The following is a 17,791-nucleotide window of genomic DNA, read 5'->3' on the forward strand; positions in this document are numbered from 1 at the left end:
CAGTGACAGATTCCTGTTTTTTGAAATACGTCAAACGTTAAAAACAATTGAACGGATTTTATGTTTCCCACGAGATCATTCTAGGGAATGGGTGGATTCGAACAAAGTGGGTGTAAAATGTACAGTTGTACAAATAAATGCTCCATGCATACATGCATTATTAATATTTCTGTGAAAAAAATGACACTCTGGGGGTTTGCTGTGTAAGACAACATCAACGAGGTCGGACAGAAAAACCGTGGATTTGGTGCAACTTTGTATCAATCTCAGAAACCCCAAACTAAAGACGTTTTGTCCCTCTGCAGCTTTTTATCAGGGACATCTTCATCTTTTTTCTGTAGTATCAGGTACTGTATGACTCCTGCCACCCTGAAGCTCTGATGTTGACTAAATAATCTATCAGTTTACACAACCTCTAGATGTGTTCTTGTCTACAGTGAAACATTCAGTTCTGAAGAGTCTTTCAGATACAAACTACTTTTGCTGGCAACACTACCGGTGAGTTTAACAAATCTCATTACTGAGCAATTTCACAATTAAAACCCAAGGTTAGAGGGATTTTTTTTTTCTTTTTCTGTCTGGTCTGTGCTGTGGTTCATTTCATTGCAAAATAAATAAGTGTAATAGTTAAAACCCAAACGCTCCAAAGCAGCAGATTTTTTTTTTTTTAATCCCAAACTGGGAAGCTAATCCAGTGCCTGTCTCGAGAGTAATTTTTGATAAGTAAAGGGTCTAGGTGAATGGAAATGGCTGCTGTGTGAAATATTAGGTGCCCCAAATTGACGGAGCAATATAGGGAATGGGGGAAACACCTTTAAAGGTGTGTTCCATGATTCTAAACTAAAAGCAATGGGTCTGGTTGAGGATAGACTTCATATAGACTATGAAGAGCATTTTCTAGAGCAGCATGGTTATTCCCATGAATGTGCAAAGCAGATCCAGGTAAACTGTCCACAAAAACAGCACTGTGCAGATCTGCAGGGTTTTCTTAATGCATTTAGTAAATTGGACCACAGAATGCATTACAAACATTATCTGCAGTCACCCTTTCTTCCTCCTATAATGAAACTGAACTCCCATGCAGTTTGTTTGAACTGAAAATGGATGTTGACTGCATCAGGAGAGGACCACCTGAGCTGTACTATACCAAGCCCTCGAGCTGCTGCACCCACTTCTCTTTCACTAACACTCGGTTCAGAAACTTCAGAGCGGAACTCTCCATACATTCTCTTTTTGAATTGGAATTTGATTCAATGTCTGTCTATCCTTAGTTTAAATATTCTGTCAAATCTTTGATTCTCCTGAATCCATTTGCCATCACTTTAATTCTTATCAGAGCCTGCCGTGCGCTTCACCTTTGGTGACGGCAGATTCATTAAGCCATCGAGTAAAGCTGAAACATTCTGCCCAGCGGGAGACAGATAACTTCCTTTTTCCCTAGCCATCTTCCATTAGCCAGTCGTAAGACTTGCCAACATACATATGATTGACTCACAATTGTGTACATAGCAGGCTATTCCAAGCTAATCATCACTTCATATAACATAAGCCATCAGGAGCAATCCATTATGGGCTCATGCAGCCCAAAGTCCTCCCCACTTCTTCCACTGTCTGACTACCTGTAATGCATTTGTACTGCACTCAATCAAGGATTAATTCGAGATGGTCAAGGTATTTTCCTGTTTTCTAAGCCTGCTACCTGCAGATCACAATACAATTTGAAAACTGTTAATTGGCGAATGCAAAAAGGAGCAAGGTGTGGTTGATCACCTGGAATCTGGAAAGAAAAATGGGTGAGCAGTTTATGATTATTTACTATAGTGAGCCATTACTTCAGCAACCTAACAGGAATTGGTCCCAGACAAAAATAAAAAAAAAAAACATAACATAGGACCTCAATGAGAAGATAAGTTTGATTACATACAATGTTGATGGAAGAAGGTTTCTGATAGGGATCTACGTGAATCTTTGAATATTAACATTTGATTGAAGCTTAACTTATTCCCTCTAAGTGTGTGTTTTTTTGTAAATGTGTAGGTGGCCATCTGAAAATGACAACCACTTATTATTGATGCATTGCAGTGTGTGAATAGAACCTGACACTTACTCTCTTCACTTTAGCAGAAGGAAACCTGCTGTGTAAAAAGCTTTTTTATCTCATCTTTTTTATAAGATTGTCTTCCTGCCAAATCAAGGTGATACAGAACAGCATAAACAGGTATTTTAAGATTAGGTAACATCACCTTCTAACTTTGTCGTATTTTAAACAGGGACTACATGTATATTTTTATTGACTTCACTGTGCTGTAACAATTGATTATGGCATATTAGTGAATGACTGATTCTTCTGAAAATGTTGCCTTTGGCAAGTTAGTATGTAAGTCATTATCAACATGAAGTTCACCGTCCTTCATTCAAATAGCTGTTCATTTTAAAAGTTTATTTTTATTTTTTTTATAATGGCCAGGTTTGGTTCAGTAAGTCAGCACAGTTTCTGCATCAAGAATTCAGTTCCCTGGTGCAGACAGTACATATCACCCAGCGTTCAGGTATGCACAAATCACAGACCTAAACATCACCATTAACTGCATTGCAAAAGCCTTTAAATCGGTATGAGACCAGATTAGCTTGCACAGTTAGGACGCTTCTTTGAAATGCAGAATAGCTATTAAGAGCAGGTCCTGCCTGATTACATTGGGGTTGAAATGAATGTCAGGCTGTTATTTCTAACAAAATTAAACACGCTGGATTTTGTTTTTGAAACAAGTAAGACTGAACATTTAAATGTTTATAATTATAAAACATTAGCCTCAGGGGAATAAATAGAATGGAGGCAGATTAATGAAAATCCAGATTGAAATAAACGTTTTTGTATTATTCAAATTGTTATTGACATAAAGAAAAAAAAAAAAAAAAAAAAAACAAGCAACAATACAGTACATAAAATGTATATTAATTTCATTATTTCTTTAACCAGAATCAGAACTATTAAGAGAAAAGTTTTGATCTGTTCTGGAATGATGTTTTTTTTTTTTTCTTTATAAATGTTATAAATTTGTTGCAACACATGCTGTCACTTGATTCATATGAAAACACTTTTAATGGTTTCCAAAACTATATTGTTACCAAAATATTATGATTTTAAAATGAACTAATGAGGACACATAACAGTGGTACTGCAAAAGCAATGCAAGGGTAACACTGTGGCAGTACAATTGGGATAAATAACAGCTAGAATATTGCCAGTGGCAACAGTAGTGATCCATTATAATACCACAGCACCACGCCTGTACCAGCATGCTACCATAGCAGGACCACAGTGAAGTATTTATTCCAAATCTGTTGCATAGCCATCTTTCCAACTTTTTTCTAGGAGCAGTCAGTCCCCTTATCAACATTACTCAATGATAGGGCAGCAGAAATACAAATTATACACCACCCACAGTGCAATGCAATCATTGAAATAGTTCACGTAATTGTAAGTCAAGTCCCAATTTCTAACCTGTTTGATTTATTTATTTTTCCCACCGAACTTCATCAGCTGCACTGTGCCATTCCTCCATGCAGCCCTTCCTCAAGCCCTCGCAGTGTATGGTTAGGAATTACATGTAATTAGCTCTCATCAGTGCTCTAATTACATGTCAGCAGGACTATTATCTTTCTATTAAATCAGCAACAGTCTGGATCTTGCTGTTATCTTGACATCAGCAGAGGATCAGGCAACTGATTTCTCTGGTTACTTTGCTTTACTTGTCGAGTCTGTGCTATTCTGTATGCTTTTTTTTTCAGCGCTCTTGCTGTTGTATTTATTTACAGCAGCTCACTGAGTAAATAATAATAATCATCATAATAATAATAATAATATAATAATAATAATAATAATAATAATAATAATAATAATAATAATAAATAATAATAATAATAATAATAAGTGTGACATTTGTGATTTATATTTTTAAATGTAATCTCAGGATGCACTATATTCCGATCCTGAAAGCTGTTTAAATTCCCAGTTAAGAGATGATTAAAGCTGATATTGTGTCCGATCTGTAGCTCTAGAGCAGAGCAGAGCAGAGCCCCGCAGTGTTACTTATGTTCACTCCATAGGTCAGCCTGCACAGATTTACTTTTCGGATTCTGCATGTCTACTGGGGTCATCATGCACGTTTGTAAGCACTGCTACCCACTAATTTGTCTGACAGTGTTGCTTGTCGGTCATGATAATAGCAATGATGCAGCTTGAGGGAATGACCTTAAACATTCTATGAATGCCGTTTTGATGTTTTAAAACTAATTTTACATACATGCATGCAGACACATTCCTAACATATGTACAAACTGGCAATGGCAACTCCTGAGCCACTTTCAGCCATTGCTGTGTGAGGGATGTCCTATGGCAATTTATGGTAATTTGTTTGTTTACATTGAGCATCCACTAGGAGCTTGTGGTTTAGTAGGACATGCTGTCGTAGATCTGCTGCAAACAGACAGCCTGAAGACACATGGTCAGTGATCCTGACAGCTCTGCCCTTCAACGCAGGGATGTCATCTTTCCAGAAGACATCTGTCACTTTAAGAGTGGACTCATATTGAAAAACACTTTTAAACAGAAAGAGAATAATAGTTAGACAAGATTATGATGACGATCTGCTTTTGTCAGGCTCATTCCGAAACATGCCAGCCTGATTGCCAGAGGAATGCAGGGAATTAATACATCCTGTCAGGGCCACTTGATGGGAACACAGAATCTGTCAGCCAAACTTGAGTAATTATACTCTGGGGGGGGGGGGGGGGGGGGGATCTACTGTTCATGACATTTTATAATTACACGCATTAGCGGGCATTTTACAGTCCTGCTCTTGGGCTAAATACAAATTATTGACAGCCAGGTATCGAGGCCTGTTAAACTATGTTGTTAATTTATCAGTTGGTGTTTTGTTGTGTCTTGTTTGGCATTGTTCAGCCTGTTCTGGGTAGGATGACAATGGGTTTTACTGGTTCTGACCAGGTGACGTATCCGGAGACATCAAAATCAGGTCACCATGAAACGGTTCATGAACAAACCGTTCGTCAAATATGCACCTCGGTTGCAAGTGAAACCTTTCTGGCATAAACAAAACTGTTGCAAATAAACCCAACACATCCTTTAGCATGAACAGCTGTGTATAGTGTGATAACAGCAAGGAGCTGTTGAAAGCTGTCATCAGAGTCTGCTGTCTACAGAAACACCTTGCATCACTGTTTTTTTTTTTCCTTAAGTTGTCTATGCTGCTATGTTAATTGGCTTGTCTAAAGGGGAGAGTTGTTTCCAGTGGTTTGGATGGTTTTACAAAGGAGATGCAGGATATTCAAGCCTTCAGCATGAACTTTTATATTGTGTGTGGTCCTAATGGTGCCAACAGATATATCTATACCGGACTGTAAAGGCAAATTGCTCCTCTGCTCATCGTCTCCAGATTATTGAACAAAGACCAGGTGCAGCTTATTTTGAGTACCTGTCAGTAGTACACACTGATAGGCAATTTGGGTAAATCGTGTACTGTGTCTGTCAGATGAACAGTTTTGGTCAACATATTGCCACTAAAACATGCCCTGTTCTCATTAAACAAATCTATAATTAATAATCTATAATCGGCTCACGAAACGTGTGTCCTATTTTTGTGAATTAAAACAAAGCCATTTACCCCAACAACATATATAGTATCTGCTCTCATTTGGTAGTCTGAATATCTGATGAGCAATATTGTCAGAGTGGTGAGCATTCAATCTGAAGTCAGAACAGATATAACAGCTGCTGTGTCGCTGCAGGCTATTCACTGAATAATGACCAGCCCATGTCTTTAACTTGCTATAAGAGAGCGGGCAGCAAGCAGTGCTCTGCCATGCTGTTCAGTCGTAATTGTTTCTGAAGCTGTGATGGTGGCAGTAAAAGCACACCGCGGGTAGATGGATAGAATTCCATGTGTCCTTTCTATATCATTTCTTGAAACAAGATCAATACCGGAGCTGTCAACAGAGTTGCTTTATCAGTCCCTCTCCATCTGCCATGAGAATCATTTCTTATCTGAATGGTCTTAAGCAGCTGTCGACTCGATGGACAATAACAGCCCCATGTGTTAGTTCCAGTGCTTGATGGTTTTTTTTTTTTTGTTTGTTTTTTTTCAGGAGAATAATGAAAAAGGGAATTGCACACTATATATATATATATATATATATATAACTGAATGTGATTATTTTTCTCTCATGCAAGATATAGATTTCATCTAGGGTGTTTGCCATGTCTTCTCGTACACTGGATCATCCCTCCTATATTCCTGTGTACCGCAGAACTGTCAAGTAATTCATTAGAACTTGATTAGAATGGGTCTGTGTGAGATTCCTCGGTGTATTACCTACCTCAGTGTTCCCAGCTTGTACATTGTGGGTGAGCTAATTGAGACAGCTGCATGCCTAGAAAGGACCTCATGCAATAAACTTGGCAATACCAAGGACAATGTAATGTCTGTTTGGTGGGTTCACATTTATTTTAATGTATTCCGCTGTGGAGCAGAAAAAAAAAAAAAGAATTTGTTTTTGCTTCTGCTACAGTGCTAGTACAAGCAAGCTACCCACTCAACATACAGACCAGCGCACCCTAAAAAACCCTGTGCTGGGTCCCCTGGGGCTCGCCTTGGGTCTGCGTTTGCGCTCACGCAGGTCAGTCAGCTAGGGACAGTGCACCTGACCTTGCTACTGAGGTCTCCAGAGATCAAGTCGTCAGCACTGCCAGGGGTCATTGGAGGGAACATTGGAACTGGGCATTTTAAACTCTGCAAAGCACTTTCAATTTAGAGAAGATTAGTCTATTATTAGAAGCTGCTTTTTATTAGATCCAATAATTCCACCATAATCCTATGAGTGCTTCAATAAGAGTGATCCATAGCTTTATCCTGAAAAAAAACATCCTTTTTTCTCTTTACATTGGCTTTACATTGTTGGTCCTGTTACATAAATATTCAGCCTTACCCTTTCCTCAGTGGCAAAGATGGTCTCATCTGGTGTGCCTGAAAAAAATCCTTTCACCTTTTTCATGTACTTCAGGGTCGACTATTCCAATAGCCTTTGGAACAGGTGGCAGGAACACAAACCCACACTGCTATCAGACAGCTCTAGACTTGGCCTTTTGTTTGTATTTCTGTAAATATGTGCAGCCAAGATCTAATTTTAAGCATTTTGTACATGCACGCAAAGTCAAGTGGCATTTTGAAACACCACAGGGTCCATAGAGAGCCTGAAATGTAATTTCATACTCTCCCCACGAAACTTTCTGAAGGTGCCTGTAGCACAAGAAATACAACTGGGGCTGGGAAATACAGGTTTATGAGGTGAAATCAGTAAGGGAGCCAATATAGCCTGCTGTGGTACAAGTATATTACTTTTATGATCGAAGTTAGTCCTTTTTTTCCGTTTCAAAAATTGACTTTTGTAAGATGTACACAATATGTTTCAGCTCATCTTTTTTTTTTTTTTTCTTACCTGGTAGCTTTGTAATAAAATTCCTGAACGTGCTACATTAAGCATAAAAGGAGCATGCCCAAGGTAATATCGCGAGCTATAGGGTTTCAATAAAGGCAGCTTTTTTTAAAAATCCTGTTTCTTTCACATTCCAGCAACACTAAAATTCGGAAAACAAGAACACCTGTCCAAAGCCATTCTTCAAAGAGAGATCAACATTAGGGCTGACCAGCTGTCATAGCCGCGCCTTCATCTTCATTTAAATCATCTCTCACCTGCCTGCTTCCACAGTCTAGAAGCCTCAGGTATCATGAATTAGTCAGAAGATGCAACCACAGGGTTATCCAACTGAATCGTGTCAACAAAAAGTATATTTTTCTAATTTCCCATTAAATTGACTTGTATGTTGAAATGCCATATGCATGTATACGATGTCAGTGAGGATACCGTTTTACTAGATGTTACTTTTTGTGGGTTTTTTTGTCCCTGGTTTATACATTGGTGCTCGACTCGCTTCTCTCCTTCTCTTTTAATTTACAATAGCATTGTTTAAAACTGAAAATATTTCAATTCTTTACTTGTTCACCCTTGGCACAAGCCATGATGTCGTAGCTAACATGAGCAAATAAATCCAGTATTTTCACTTGGCCCAGCTCAGTTTTGATTTGCGAGAAGTACCTGTGAGTAAAGGGACACACCATGCTAGAGCTACAACAAAGAATATGTGATGAATAACTAAAATTTGAATAAAACTGAAAAGATTAAACAACAGACAGAATAGAAAATGAATTCATTACATCGCTCTGCTGTTTCTGCAAATCCTATCTTAAAAGCGATCAGATTTCCCTATTAGAAGTAATGATGTATTTCCATTCACAGCACCCATTCAAATCTGATAAACAGAATCTGTATCACAGTGTGATGTTATTTGGGTTGTCGCTGGTTTGGGCTCCAGGAGTTTTTAACAAATGCAATAAATTCATTTCTTGCTCACTGTGATAACTATTGATTTCTGTCTGGCAGGGCAGGTTAAACATATTTACGTATGTTTATAGATCATTTTGAGGCAAAGGCTCTTTATTGGGTGAAAGCAAGATAGTGGGTAATGGACATGAGGCCTGTATTGGTTGTCATAACAACACTTTCTTCCTGTAATTGTAAACGTCTTCCGATGCAGAAGAACACTTTATTTTATTTACTGTACAGCTGTGGCCAAAAGTTTTGCATCATCTCGAACTGTAGGATTGATTTGGCCAAATTTTCAACTTAACTTGAAGGCACGTGGCAAGTGCAGCCCAACATCTGTCTCAAGAACAGACAACATTTTCAAAAACAATAACAGAGGTGAAACTTCAAACGCACCTGCCACAGAGAAGAAAAGGAAACATTTTAGTTGCAAAGGAAAGTTGTCAAGTTTTGACGAGGAAACCAGACAATACCTTCTGAAGCTCAGAGCTCCAACCTTGAAAGACAAAAACGAGATCAGGTTATTCTCTTCATAGAAGCCAGTCGTGTGAAGTTTTAATAGCTGGCAGGCTGGGAGTGAAGGAAACCTTACATCAGTCCCACAACAGGCAGTAGCATTTAGCCTTTGTGAAGGAACACAGGGACAAAACTCTTTCATTCCAGCAATGTACCTCTTTGGTGTGATGACAGTGAGTTTATCTCAGAGGTACAGGCAGTTAAAATTATGTCTAAAATAGCTTTGATAAGTTATTTTCTGCTGGCAGTGCAGAGATCTGATTTCAGACTTCAGGGTCAATTTTAATGATCCAAGCAGTGGCTATATAAATGCTTCTAATGTTTCCCCCTGGGCTTGATAGCATTGAATAAATTTATTTCATAAAGGTAAAGTTCTGTGAAGAAAATATGTCTTAAGATACTGTTATCATTAAAGTTCATCTTTAAAGGGACTGTGGCTTAAATTCTCCAAAGCGCCTTGCTGAAAATCATCATGAGCATAACTTAAAAAAAAAAAAAAAAAAAAAAAAAAGAAACAAGCACTCTATAAAGTTACCACACCAGAAACCCTGATATTGATTTACAACCCTCAGAGCTTTACGTTTTCTGCAAAAATCAAGCCTGCTTACTGTATTAAATCATTAAATAATTATTATTGTAAAATGGATTTCTCCTTATAATTGTTGCATCTAACAAGGGAGTTGAAGCTTGATGAAAAATCCAATTAAAATTGACGGTTTTGCATCTTAAACACCAGCCAAATTGTATTTTAATAGGGCAGCGACATCGCTGTAAAATATAAATATGCAAATCCCCAAAGGATCTTAAAGCTGTGTAATAAAAGCTGAAGATGGAAGCTGTCTGGAATCGTGAGACTCGTTATTATTTTCAATATTCATACTGAAAAAAAAAAACAACAAAAAAAAAAAAAACATGAGATGAAAGAACTCTAACTCCCAGGGTAGTGTATTTTAAAGTGAATGCTCTGTGTGTGTTTGCTGGATAACAGCTTGCAATTTATATAGTTTATTTACTGCATGTATTCAGTGTTGCGCATAACCTTTAGAACTTGGAATTTATGAAACCTTCTGCTTCTACAGAAGTTCTTAAACATTATTAGATCATATACTTTTTTTTTTTTTTTTTCAGTAACAGATTTGTCACATGAAATATAAAAGATTTGGTAATTTCAAAGTGTAAACATCAGTGAAGTGAAAACCTTGTTTCTGGGTAGTGTTTTCTTTTCCCACTATATATATGTGTTACTGTATAAGCTACTCTGGGATCAATAAGCCGCTAACATCCAAATGAGCAAGATGGGCCGAATAGCCTCCACTCGTTTGTAAACTTTCTTATGTTCTTTATATATATATATATATATATATATATATATATATATATATATATATATATAGTTTTAAAAATGTTTGCCTGTGGTAAATGGGGTTTGTTGAAATAAGGCTTGAAAAGGTCCAGAGGTTATTGGGTTGGCTAACTATTGAGTCAAAGCCATTAACAGCAGCAGCGGAGTTCTGGTCTAACAGTACCACAGTGTCAACAGAATTCCAGCAGCCTGGTGAGTGGACAAAAATAATCATAAAGTGAACAAATAAAGTTCCCATTGAAAAGCTGAGTTTCTTGTTTTGTTTGCCTTTTGTTCTGTTCTACATTCTTCTCTGTATTATTCATGTTTCCATGTACTCAATATGAGACTCCTGTAGGGTAATTACTAAATCAGTTTGAGTCTCAGATCTCCTCAGGTACGAATGGGCCACTAAGGCCTATTAATCATCCCAGTTAATAGCATATGTCTAAGAGCTGCATAAACAGATGCACTGTCGTCATCCTACATCGTTTTACTGGACTGCATCTCTGTTCAGTTCCAGAAGTCTGGTACGTTCTACATTTCAAAAGCTGCTCGGTTACAAAGTTTTGGGGCTTTTTTATTATTATGATCGCTAATCTTTCTCATCCTAGAAAGCCACAACCTAGACCCCCAACACTGCCGCTCCACTGGAACCTTCTCGACCAGATTTCATCATGTCATCATGTGTCAACTCCATGGTGGTCAATGACTTTGTACTTTACTTGTTTTAGTAACTGGCTAAATATTGGGAAACAAAAAAATAGTTTTAAATAAGGATTTCAGTTCAGGTCCTGAATGTGTGTTTTTTTTTTTTTTTTTTTTTTTTTTTGCTTTGTTTTTTGTCTAATGCAAAGATTAGCAGTAGAAATCAGACTTGAATGATTCATTTTATCACTTGGTAGTGGCTTTTAAAACAAGTACATGTATTCTTCAAATAACATCCAAAATAGTTCTCATAAATATTGGGTATGAAATATTAATTACTGAGTTATTAAAAGCCCATGTTCAGCTAATATTGTCAATGTGTAAAAGCATTAAAGAGTAAGTAGCAGGGTTCTGGAAAGTGTAACGTGTTGCTACAACTGTGTAAATAACATACCTGCCATTCTTCTTTTCATTGTTAACATCCTGACAACTTTTTACACTTAGAACTTTAACTCTGTTTCAAAGCTCTTCTCAAAATGAGCGCTCTAGTGCTGATAGTGTCAGGATTATTGCCCACATTGTCAAACAGGTAACACAGCAATAATGATCCATGACATGGTACGGAACAGAAAAGCCAGAGCCCTTATTGTTATGTTTTTGATTTTTTATTCCTGCAGTGATTTAGAAGACAGATCTCAAACCCCAGTGCATTCGAGCAAACGTTTTGAAAAATTATCAAGCCTTTACGTCAAAAGCTAAATCCACTTTATCATAAGCACAGCGTTCAGTTTTGATTGGTTTGTTTTGTTTTTTTTAAGTTCCACCAATGTGCCTCTACCCAGTCCACTTTTTCTATTAAGCCTCTGGGCACAGGCTGGCAAGATTAGATGTCAGTAAATGTCAACAGTGGCAATGGATTTGGAATGTGGCTATTCACTGGAACCTGCCAGAGATTCTAGAATCTGTTCCAGGTGAGCCACACACCACTGCCTTGATACAAAATAGCTTTGCTGTTGACCAAATGAAAATCGAGTCGAACATATTGAAAATACAAGGTTTATGTAAAGTAGGTTTTCCACATTCTTTAGTATTGCCTTTAATACCGCTGGGGAGGGGCAATATTGAAATGCTGTTGTTATTTTTACATGCTGATCATTAATCTCTGCTGAAGCATCAACACTCAGAAATATCCTTCGTTTGTTTTTGAGCCCCAGTGCATGTTTCCTATACAGCACCAAGCCCTCTGGTGCCATTCATTCTAATGGAAGTCCTTGCAAAGACAAGAGGGGATTTTGATGCCATCTGTGATGCATTCTACAAAGCCAGGGAAAAATGACACTGTGAAAGCGAAAATAGCTCTCTTGCTTTGACATTAACATGATTTGCATGACCCTGTATTGCATTAGTGTAATTAGCAATTATCAAAAAAATTAAACCCTCACCACTCAACCCCAGCACTGGAATGCCATTAGGCTGTTTGGCTGGTCAGTGGGTAATTTAAAGTAGAAGATGAGGTGCTGACGAATTTGTGAGGGGGTGCACTCCATGAGAGCGGCTGTGAAGATGATGCATAATGCAACAGTATTTGCACACTAAACCCACAAAATATAAAAATCCACCAGAGTTCTGACTCAGAGCCATCAAACTCAGAACAGGCTTTGTAGTGTTGTTGACCTTTAGTAAAGTACAAAAGTTTTCAGCCTGAAATGAGTCTTGAGTCATTCCTATATTCTTCATCCACAAGGTTCGGGGTGGTCTCCGCCCCCCAAATGCCCGATGATGAAGTGTTAAGATGAGTGTATGCTGGTTATGCAAGTGTGAATAGCTGAATTACTGCTTCCTACTGTTTGTCACTTAAGCTCAGAAGGGGAAATGCAGGACTTGGTGAAGTTAGAAAAACACTTCTTAATAACCGACTCGCTTCTAAATGTAATATTGTTTTTTGTTGCTGGTTGATAGTGTGGTCAAAAGAGCAAGGGTATTATAGTGTTCCAGTTGCTGTACTATTGACCCGTATTAGATGACTATGTCACTTACATGCAGTAAAGCCACTCAAGCTATATATAGCCTTTGATCAATTGAACTAGGTAAACTGATTTAGAATTTAAAGTACCTTATAAAGATAAAGCCCAAACTTATTATTATATCTATCTATCTATCTATCTATCTATCTATCTATCTATCTATCAGTGCAGATGTGCTTATAAGTGTAATTCATCAGATCATTTTACCTTTGAAACACAATTATATTTTCCTCATTTTTAATAGCCAGCACTTTTTTTCAGCTCCCCTCCCTCATGTGCGATGAACAAACTCCTCGCCTGAGGATTTTAGATCCACATTTTCCTCTTGCTTCACATTAAGCTCCGGATAACTAAGCATGAAGTGATTTTATCCATTTTGCAAATACACTGAGCATACTGAAAGTGCAGACAGATCATTTTTGAATGGACAAATCGTGACAGCCACACTGCTTAGCATAGCAGCCAAAGTTGTCCCAGTCTCATTAAGAGGAGCTAGAGGACCTACAGCTGTGAAATGAGATAGGCCAGGGTTTATTCAGATATACAAACACAGCTCTACTGATGGTATCACATTGAACTGTTCATATTATAATTGCTCTATGACAGTCGCTCCGTGCAGCTGTGTTTATCTTTATGAAGGTGGTTTCTGTCAAGGTGTCGTGTTTTGACATCAGTGCGCCAAGACTCTGCTTCACCTTTGAAAAAATAGTTTGGGTTTGTACTGCACTTTAGGGGAATTCTTTAAATCATATTATGTTTAAATCATATTACGTTTATTTCTATCTGGGCCAGTTCAGCGGAGAATGTTGGATTTCACAGCTGAGACAGGTGGATTGCTTTATAAATGGAAACTATTCAAAGTGTCATACATACAGGTGATCTTGAACTTTGTGTGATGTCTGCGTGCAGGTTGGTTTGTAGGCTGTAGGGTGGAACGACCCCAGACGGATATTAGGATGAGATGAGATTGATTTGACAGACTGGTTTAATAGTGCAGCTGGAAGTGTGGCACTAAAGGGAACCGTGTTAACTCTGATGCACATGCAAAACAGAACATTCAGTATATAACATAGTCTTGAATGGTTCCTGCTGTAATTTGATCAAATCATTGATTCAGTTAGAAACTCCTGCAGTACTGTATATAAACGTCAACCAAACCTACATTATTGTTGCTCTTAAACTGAACTCTTAAATCAAGGATTGTAGTCTTATAGGTGTTACTACAATGATATCATGTTTTGTGTAATACAGCCACTTACAATACAGTTAGATGCTTACAATACAGTCAACCCTGCAGCATGGCCCATTATGTAAACTGTTCTTGTTTTGTGCTTTGTAAGTTTTTCATGCCAGTGTCCCTTAATTGGAAAAAAGGTTTATTTAAAGACCAGTTTAGCCAGTAGCTCTGGTCACTGTGCTTTTACTCCAGTGCACTAGTAAACGCTGTCAATGTTAGCAAGACTACTAAGTGGCACATTTAACCTTCAGAGCTCTTTCATGTTTGAAAAACAAAATGGTTCAAACAGTTTACTGGAGCCAAAACTCAGTAAAGCTAACAGAAGCTGGTCCAACATGCTTATCTGTTGGGTGGATGATAGCCTCATGCAGCACAGGGGTGTTAATTATATATGTTTGTCTCTTGATTTGCAGAGCTCCCGAGCAGCCCTCGTGGCCAATTCAACTTCCGTCCGCTTCCCCCGCCCCCTGCCCCTCCCCACACGTGCACCTGCAGCCGCCCTGCGCCCCAGCAGCTGGATCCCATGCAGAGGAACACCATGCCAGCGCGCAGTCATCCCAGCCCAGCCCCTACGGACTCCACCACTCAGCAGGACAACGTGCACCTGCACAACAGCTGGGTCCTCAACAGCAACATACCACTGGAGACCAGGTGGGTGGCAGCCAAGCCCAAATCACTGAAACATGAGTTTCAAAGCAGGTAACAATAGGCTACATTCTCAAACCATTGTTGTCCTAATCCTGTGTCAATGTATGTTTTTGCATCTAAGTAACATTGTATAGCTGGTCGACATAAGCCCTACCCCTCTGGGCGACGCTCGGCCAATTGTGTGCCGCCCCCTGGGAGCCCCCATCTACGGTCGGCAGTAGCATAGCCCGTACTCGAACTAGCGACCTCTAGGCTATAGGGTGCATCCTGCCTTTATCAGATGTGCCACTCGGGAGCCCCTTCAACAGCATATCAACCACTTCTTTGAAAGCCTGTCTTTGAATTAAAGGTATTGTAAAGAATATGCTGTTCTTTGGTAGATGAATATGTAAAAGCCCAAAACAAAACTTGTCAGTCCAGTCTTTGAATTGAAAATGCTACTCACCTTCAAAATGGCAGAAATACAGGCTGCATAGGAAATATTTATTCTAATTGTTTGAAAACACCACTCTGAGCAGCGTGATAGCAGCAGTAACCTTTCATACACTGGATATGACAATAAACCATTTCTGCTTCAGTCTCCATCCGTAGATTGGTTTGAGTGGAAACAAAAAGGTTAAAGATTTGAACCGTGTCCGACACGACAGGTTAGGTAGAATGATAATTGATAAGCAGTTAAGAGGAACGATTCCCAGCGGCTGCTACAGGAGGGTACAGGTGAAATGAAATTGGCACTCGTTCAGCCCTGTCTATTAAAACCTCCTTCTTTCCACCCCCCAAGGTAGAACATGATTCAAAATGTCCCCGTCAGTACTTGGTTCTAGGTTCTGCTTGTCGTTCCAGTGCTCCTACAAGTAGAACTAGGGTAGTAGTCTAACATCAAGACATCCACTGTCTTAAAGCTACTGCATCTAGTGCTCCTTCCATGTTTCCCAATTCCATTATTCATAAATAGTGCTATCATGTTACTGATATTTTGTGCATTAGACATTTTGAATTGTGCTCAGTTATTTGGTATAAAAAAGGCACCTGGTGGTTTCCTGTATTTTCGTAAAGCTCCTTCAGTTTCTCATTGCTATGCAGACCACATGCTCAAGGATGTGAACCCTGTGCCCAGGTTCATACCTGAACACAGGAGTTAAGGAATATATCTAGCTGTCCACCACCTGGAGAAATAACACACTCTCCTTTCTCTTGCACTCTGGGGAAATAACATTTCAGATATGGAGTTTAATCCTGTCTGCTAGCAAGGCAGGGGATATTGCCGACTGCATGTTAACAATGATGACTTTCAAAGCTGGACAGAGGAGAGGTTATTATGAGAAAGTTAAATAACCTTTTAACCAGTTTGTATCGGTTTGGCATACCCTGCATTTTCTCTCTCTCTCTCTCTCTCGCTCTCCCCTTTTCTCCCCTTACATTATAATTATGCACAATAGCATTATAATTGTGTAAGTACACATGTATTTACTATGTACCTACTATGTAAAAAAAAACTTAAGCATGTCTTCTCTTGACTGCTATAATATTATGTTAATATTTTCTTAGTATTCAAAATAATTCAGCATAAATATACCAGCATAAATATATTACTAGTACCTTTATTTTTCAAAATCATGTATAATCTGCTAAATACTGTATTGTTGGTGTAACAGTGAAGTAGCCATTCCCATTGAGTTCAGAAAGTACTGTTCTGCAACAATATAACTGTGCCAAAATAAAAGGATACGCTAAACTAAAATAAACACTGGAGTACTACAGGGATCTTTGCAGATCGACTGTATAGCACATGGTTGTCTTTTTAATAGCACATTCATGCATGAGTTGTACTTTGAAACGTTCCTGTCAGAATACAGGAGTAAAGAATATAGAAGGTAAAAAACCATAGTGTGAAGTATATCCCTGGAGATTCAGCACTCGGGCGTCCTCAAGCTCCCAGCCTAACCTGAGCTCCACTTGGCTGTGACACGTTATACTCTCACTCAAACCTATCAGGCAGCGTTTAAAGGCTGGCCATTCTTTGATTTGCACCTGGATGATAGCGCTACTGAAGGTCTTGGGTCAGCAGTAAAGTCTCCTTCTCTTTTCTCTTGTCTGGTTTCACACAAATCAATAGGCACACAATCAATATCAAGGAAGAATGGGGGAAAAAAAAAAGTTTTGTCAAGAACATTAAATAGATAAGTGTTGAACATCTTGTTCCTGTAACTGCGTGCCCAAAGTTTAGCAAATTACAGGAAGACGAGCGTCCTTACAGTGAACACCATTAACAGAGATAGTTGATGTTATATATAGATCCAGATTTGCTTCACATAATGATAAATATTTAATAGGAAGTCCCTTGATATCCATTGTGACTATTGTCTGAGGATATATGATTCCCAACTCTGAAATCTAAAAAAAAAAAACAATATAACAATGTTTCAGATCTTAACAAACTGATATATTTTGCTATGGTATTAATATTAGTTACTGAGGTGCCAAATACATTTGAAGGCCCAGTATCCATTTGTTTTGTAGGGTTTCTACATTTATGTTTTATTGTTCAACTGAATTTGAGTACAGAATGAAAATGCATCTCTCTGCCTCTGATGTTTAGAAAACATAAATGCCCCTACACAAGAACCCGGCAGTGCAATATTATTTAGAAGAAACCATTGTGATATAGGTTACATTTTCAGTCAGTATTGTTCTCGACCAGATATCGATTTTTCATAGGACTTATAAACACCGAGCCTAACAGCTCCGCACCACCTTCTTCTAAATTGATTATTGGTACGTTCTTTTTTTTTTATTATTTCAATATTATTGTTATTTTTTCTTTAGCTCTTAACACATGAGGCTGATCCCTCTGTCTTGAAACTCAATGTGTTGCCAGCCCGGTACCTTTCCATTTGCAGTTTGTTTATTACATGT

At 38.4% G+C, this 17,791-nt stretch overlaps 1 protein-coding gene across 1 annotated transcript in view; it reads left to right on the plus strand.

Annotated features, from left to right (window-relative positions):
* Positions 1 to 17,791, plus strand: part of LOC121295790 (teneurin-1-like) — a 162,838-nt gene that overhangs the window by 69,212 nt on the left and 75,835 nt on the right. The window contains exon 4 of the mRNA XM_041220838.1: positions 14,641 to 14,878. Coding sequence (XP_041076772.1) covers positions 14,641 to 14,878 — 238 coding nt within the window. The remainder of the gene's footprint in view (positions 1 to 14,640; positions 14,879 to 17,791) is intronic.

Source organism: Polyodon spathula, chromosome 20 (assembly GCF_017654505.1).
Source record: "Polyodon spathula isolate WHYD16114869_AA chromosome 20, ASM1765450v1, whole genome shotgun sequence".
NCBI lineage: Eukaryota > Metazoa > Chordata > Actinopteri > Acipenseriformes > Polyodontidae > Polyodon > Polyodon spathula.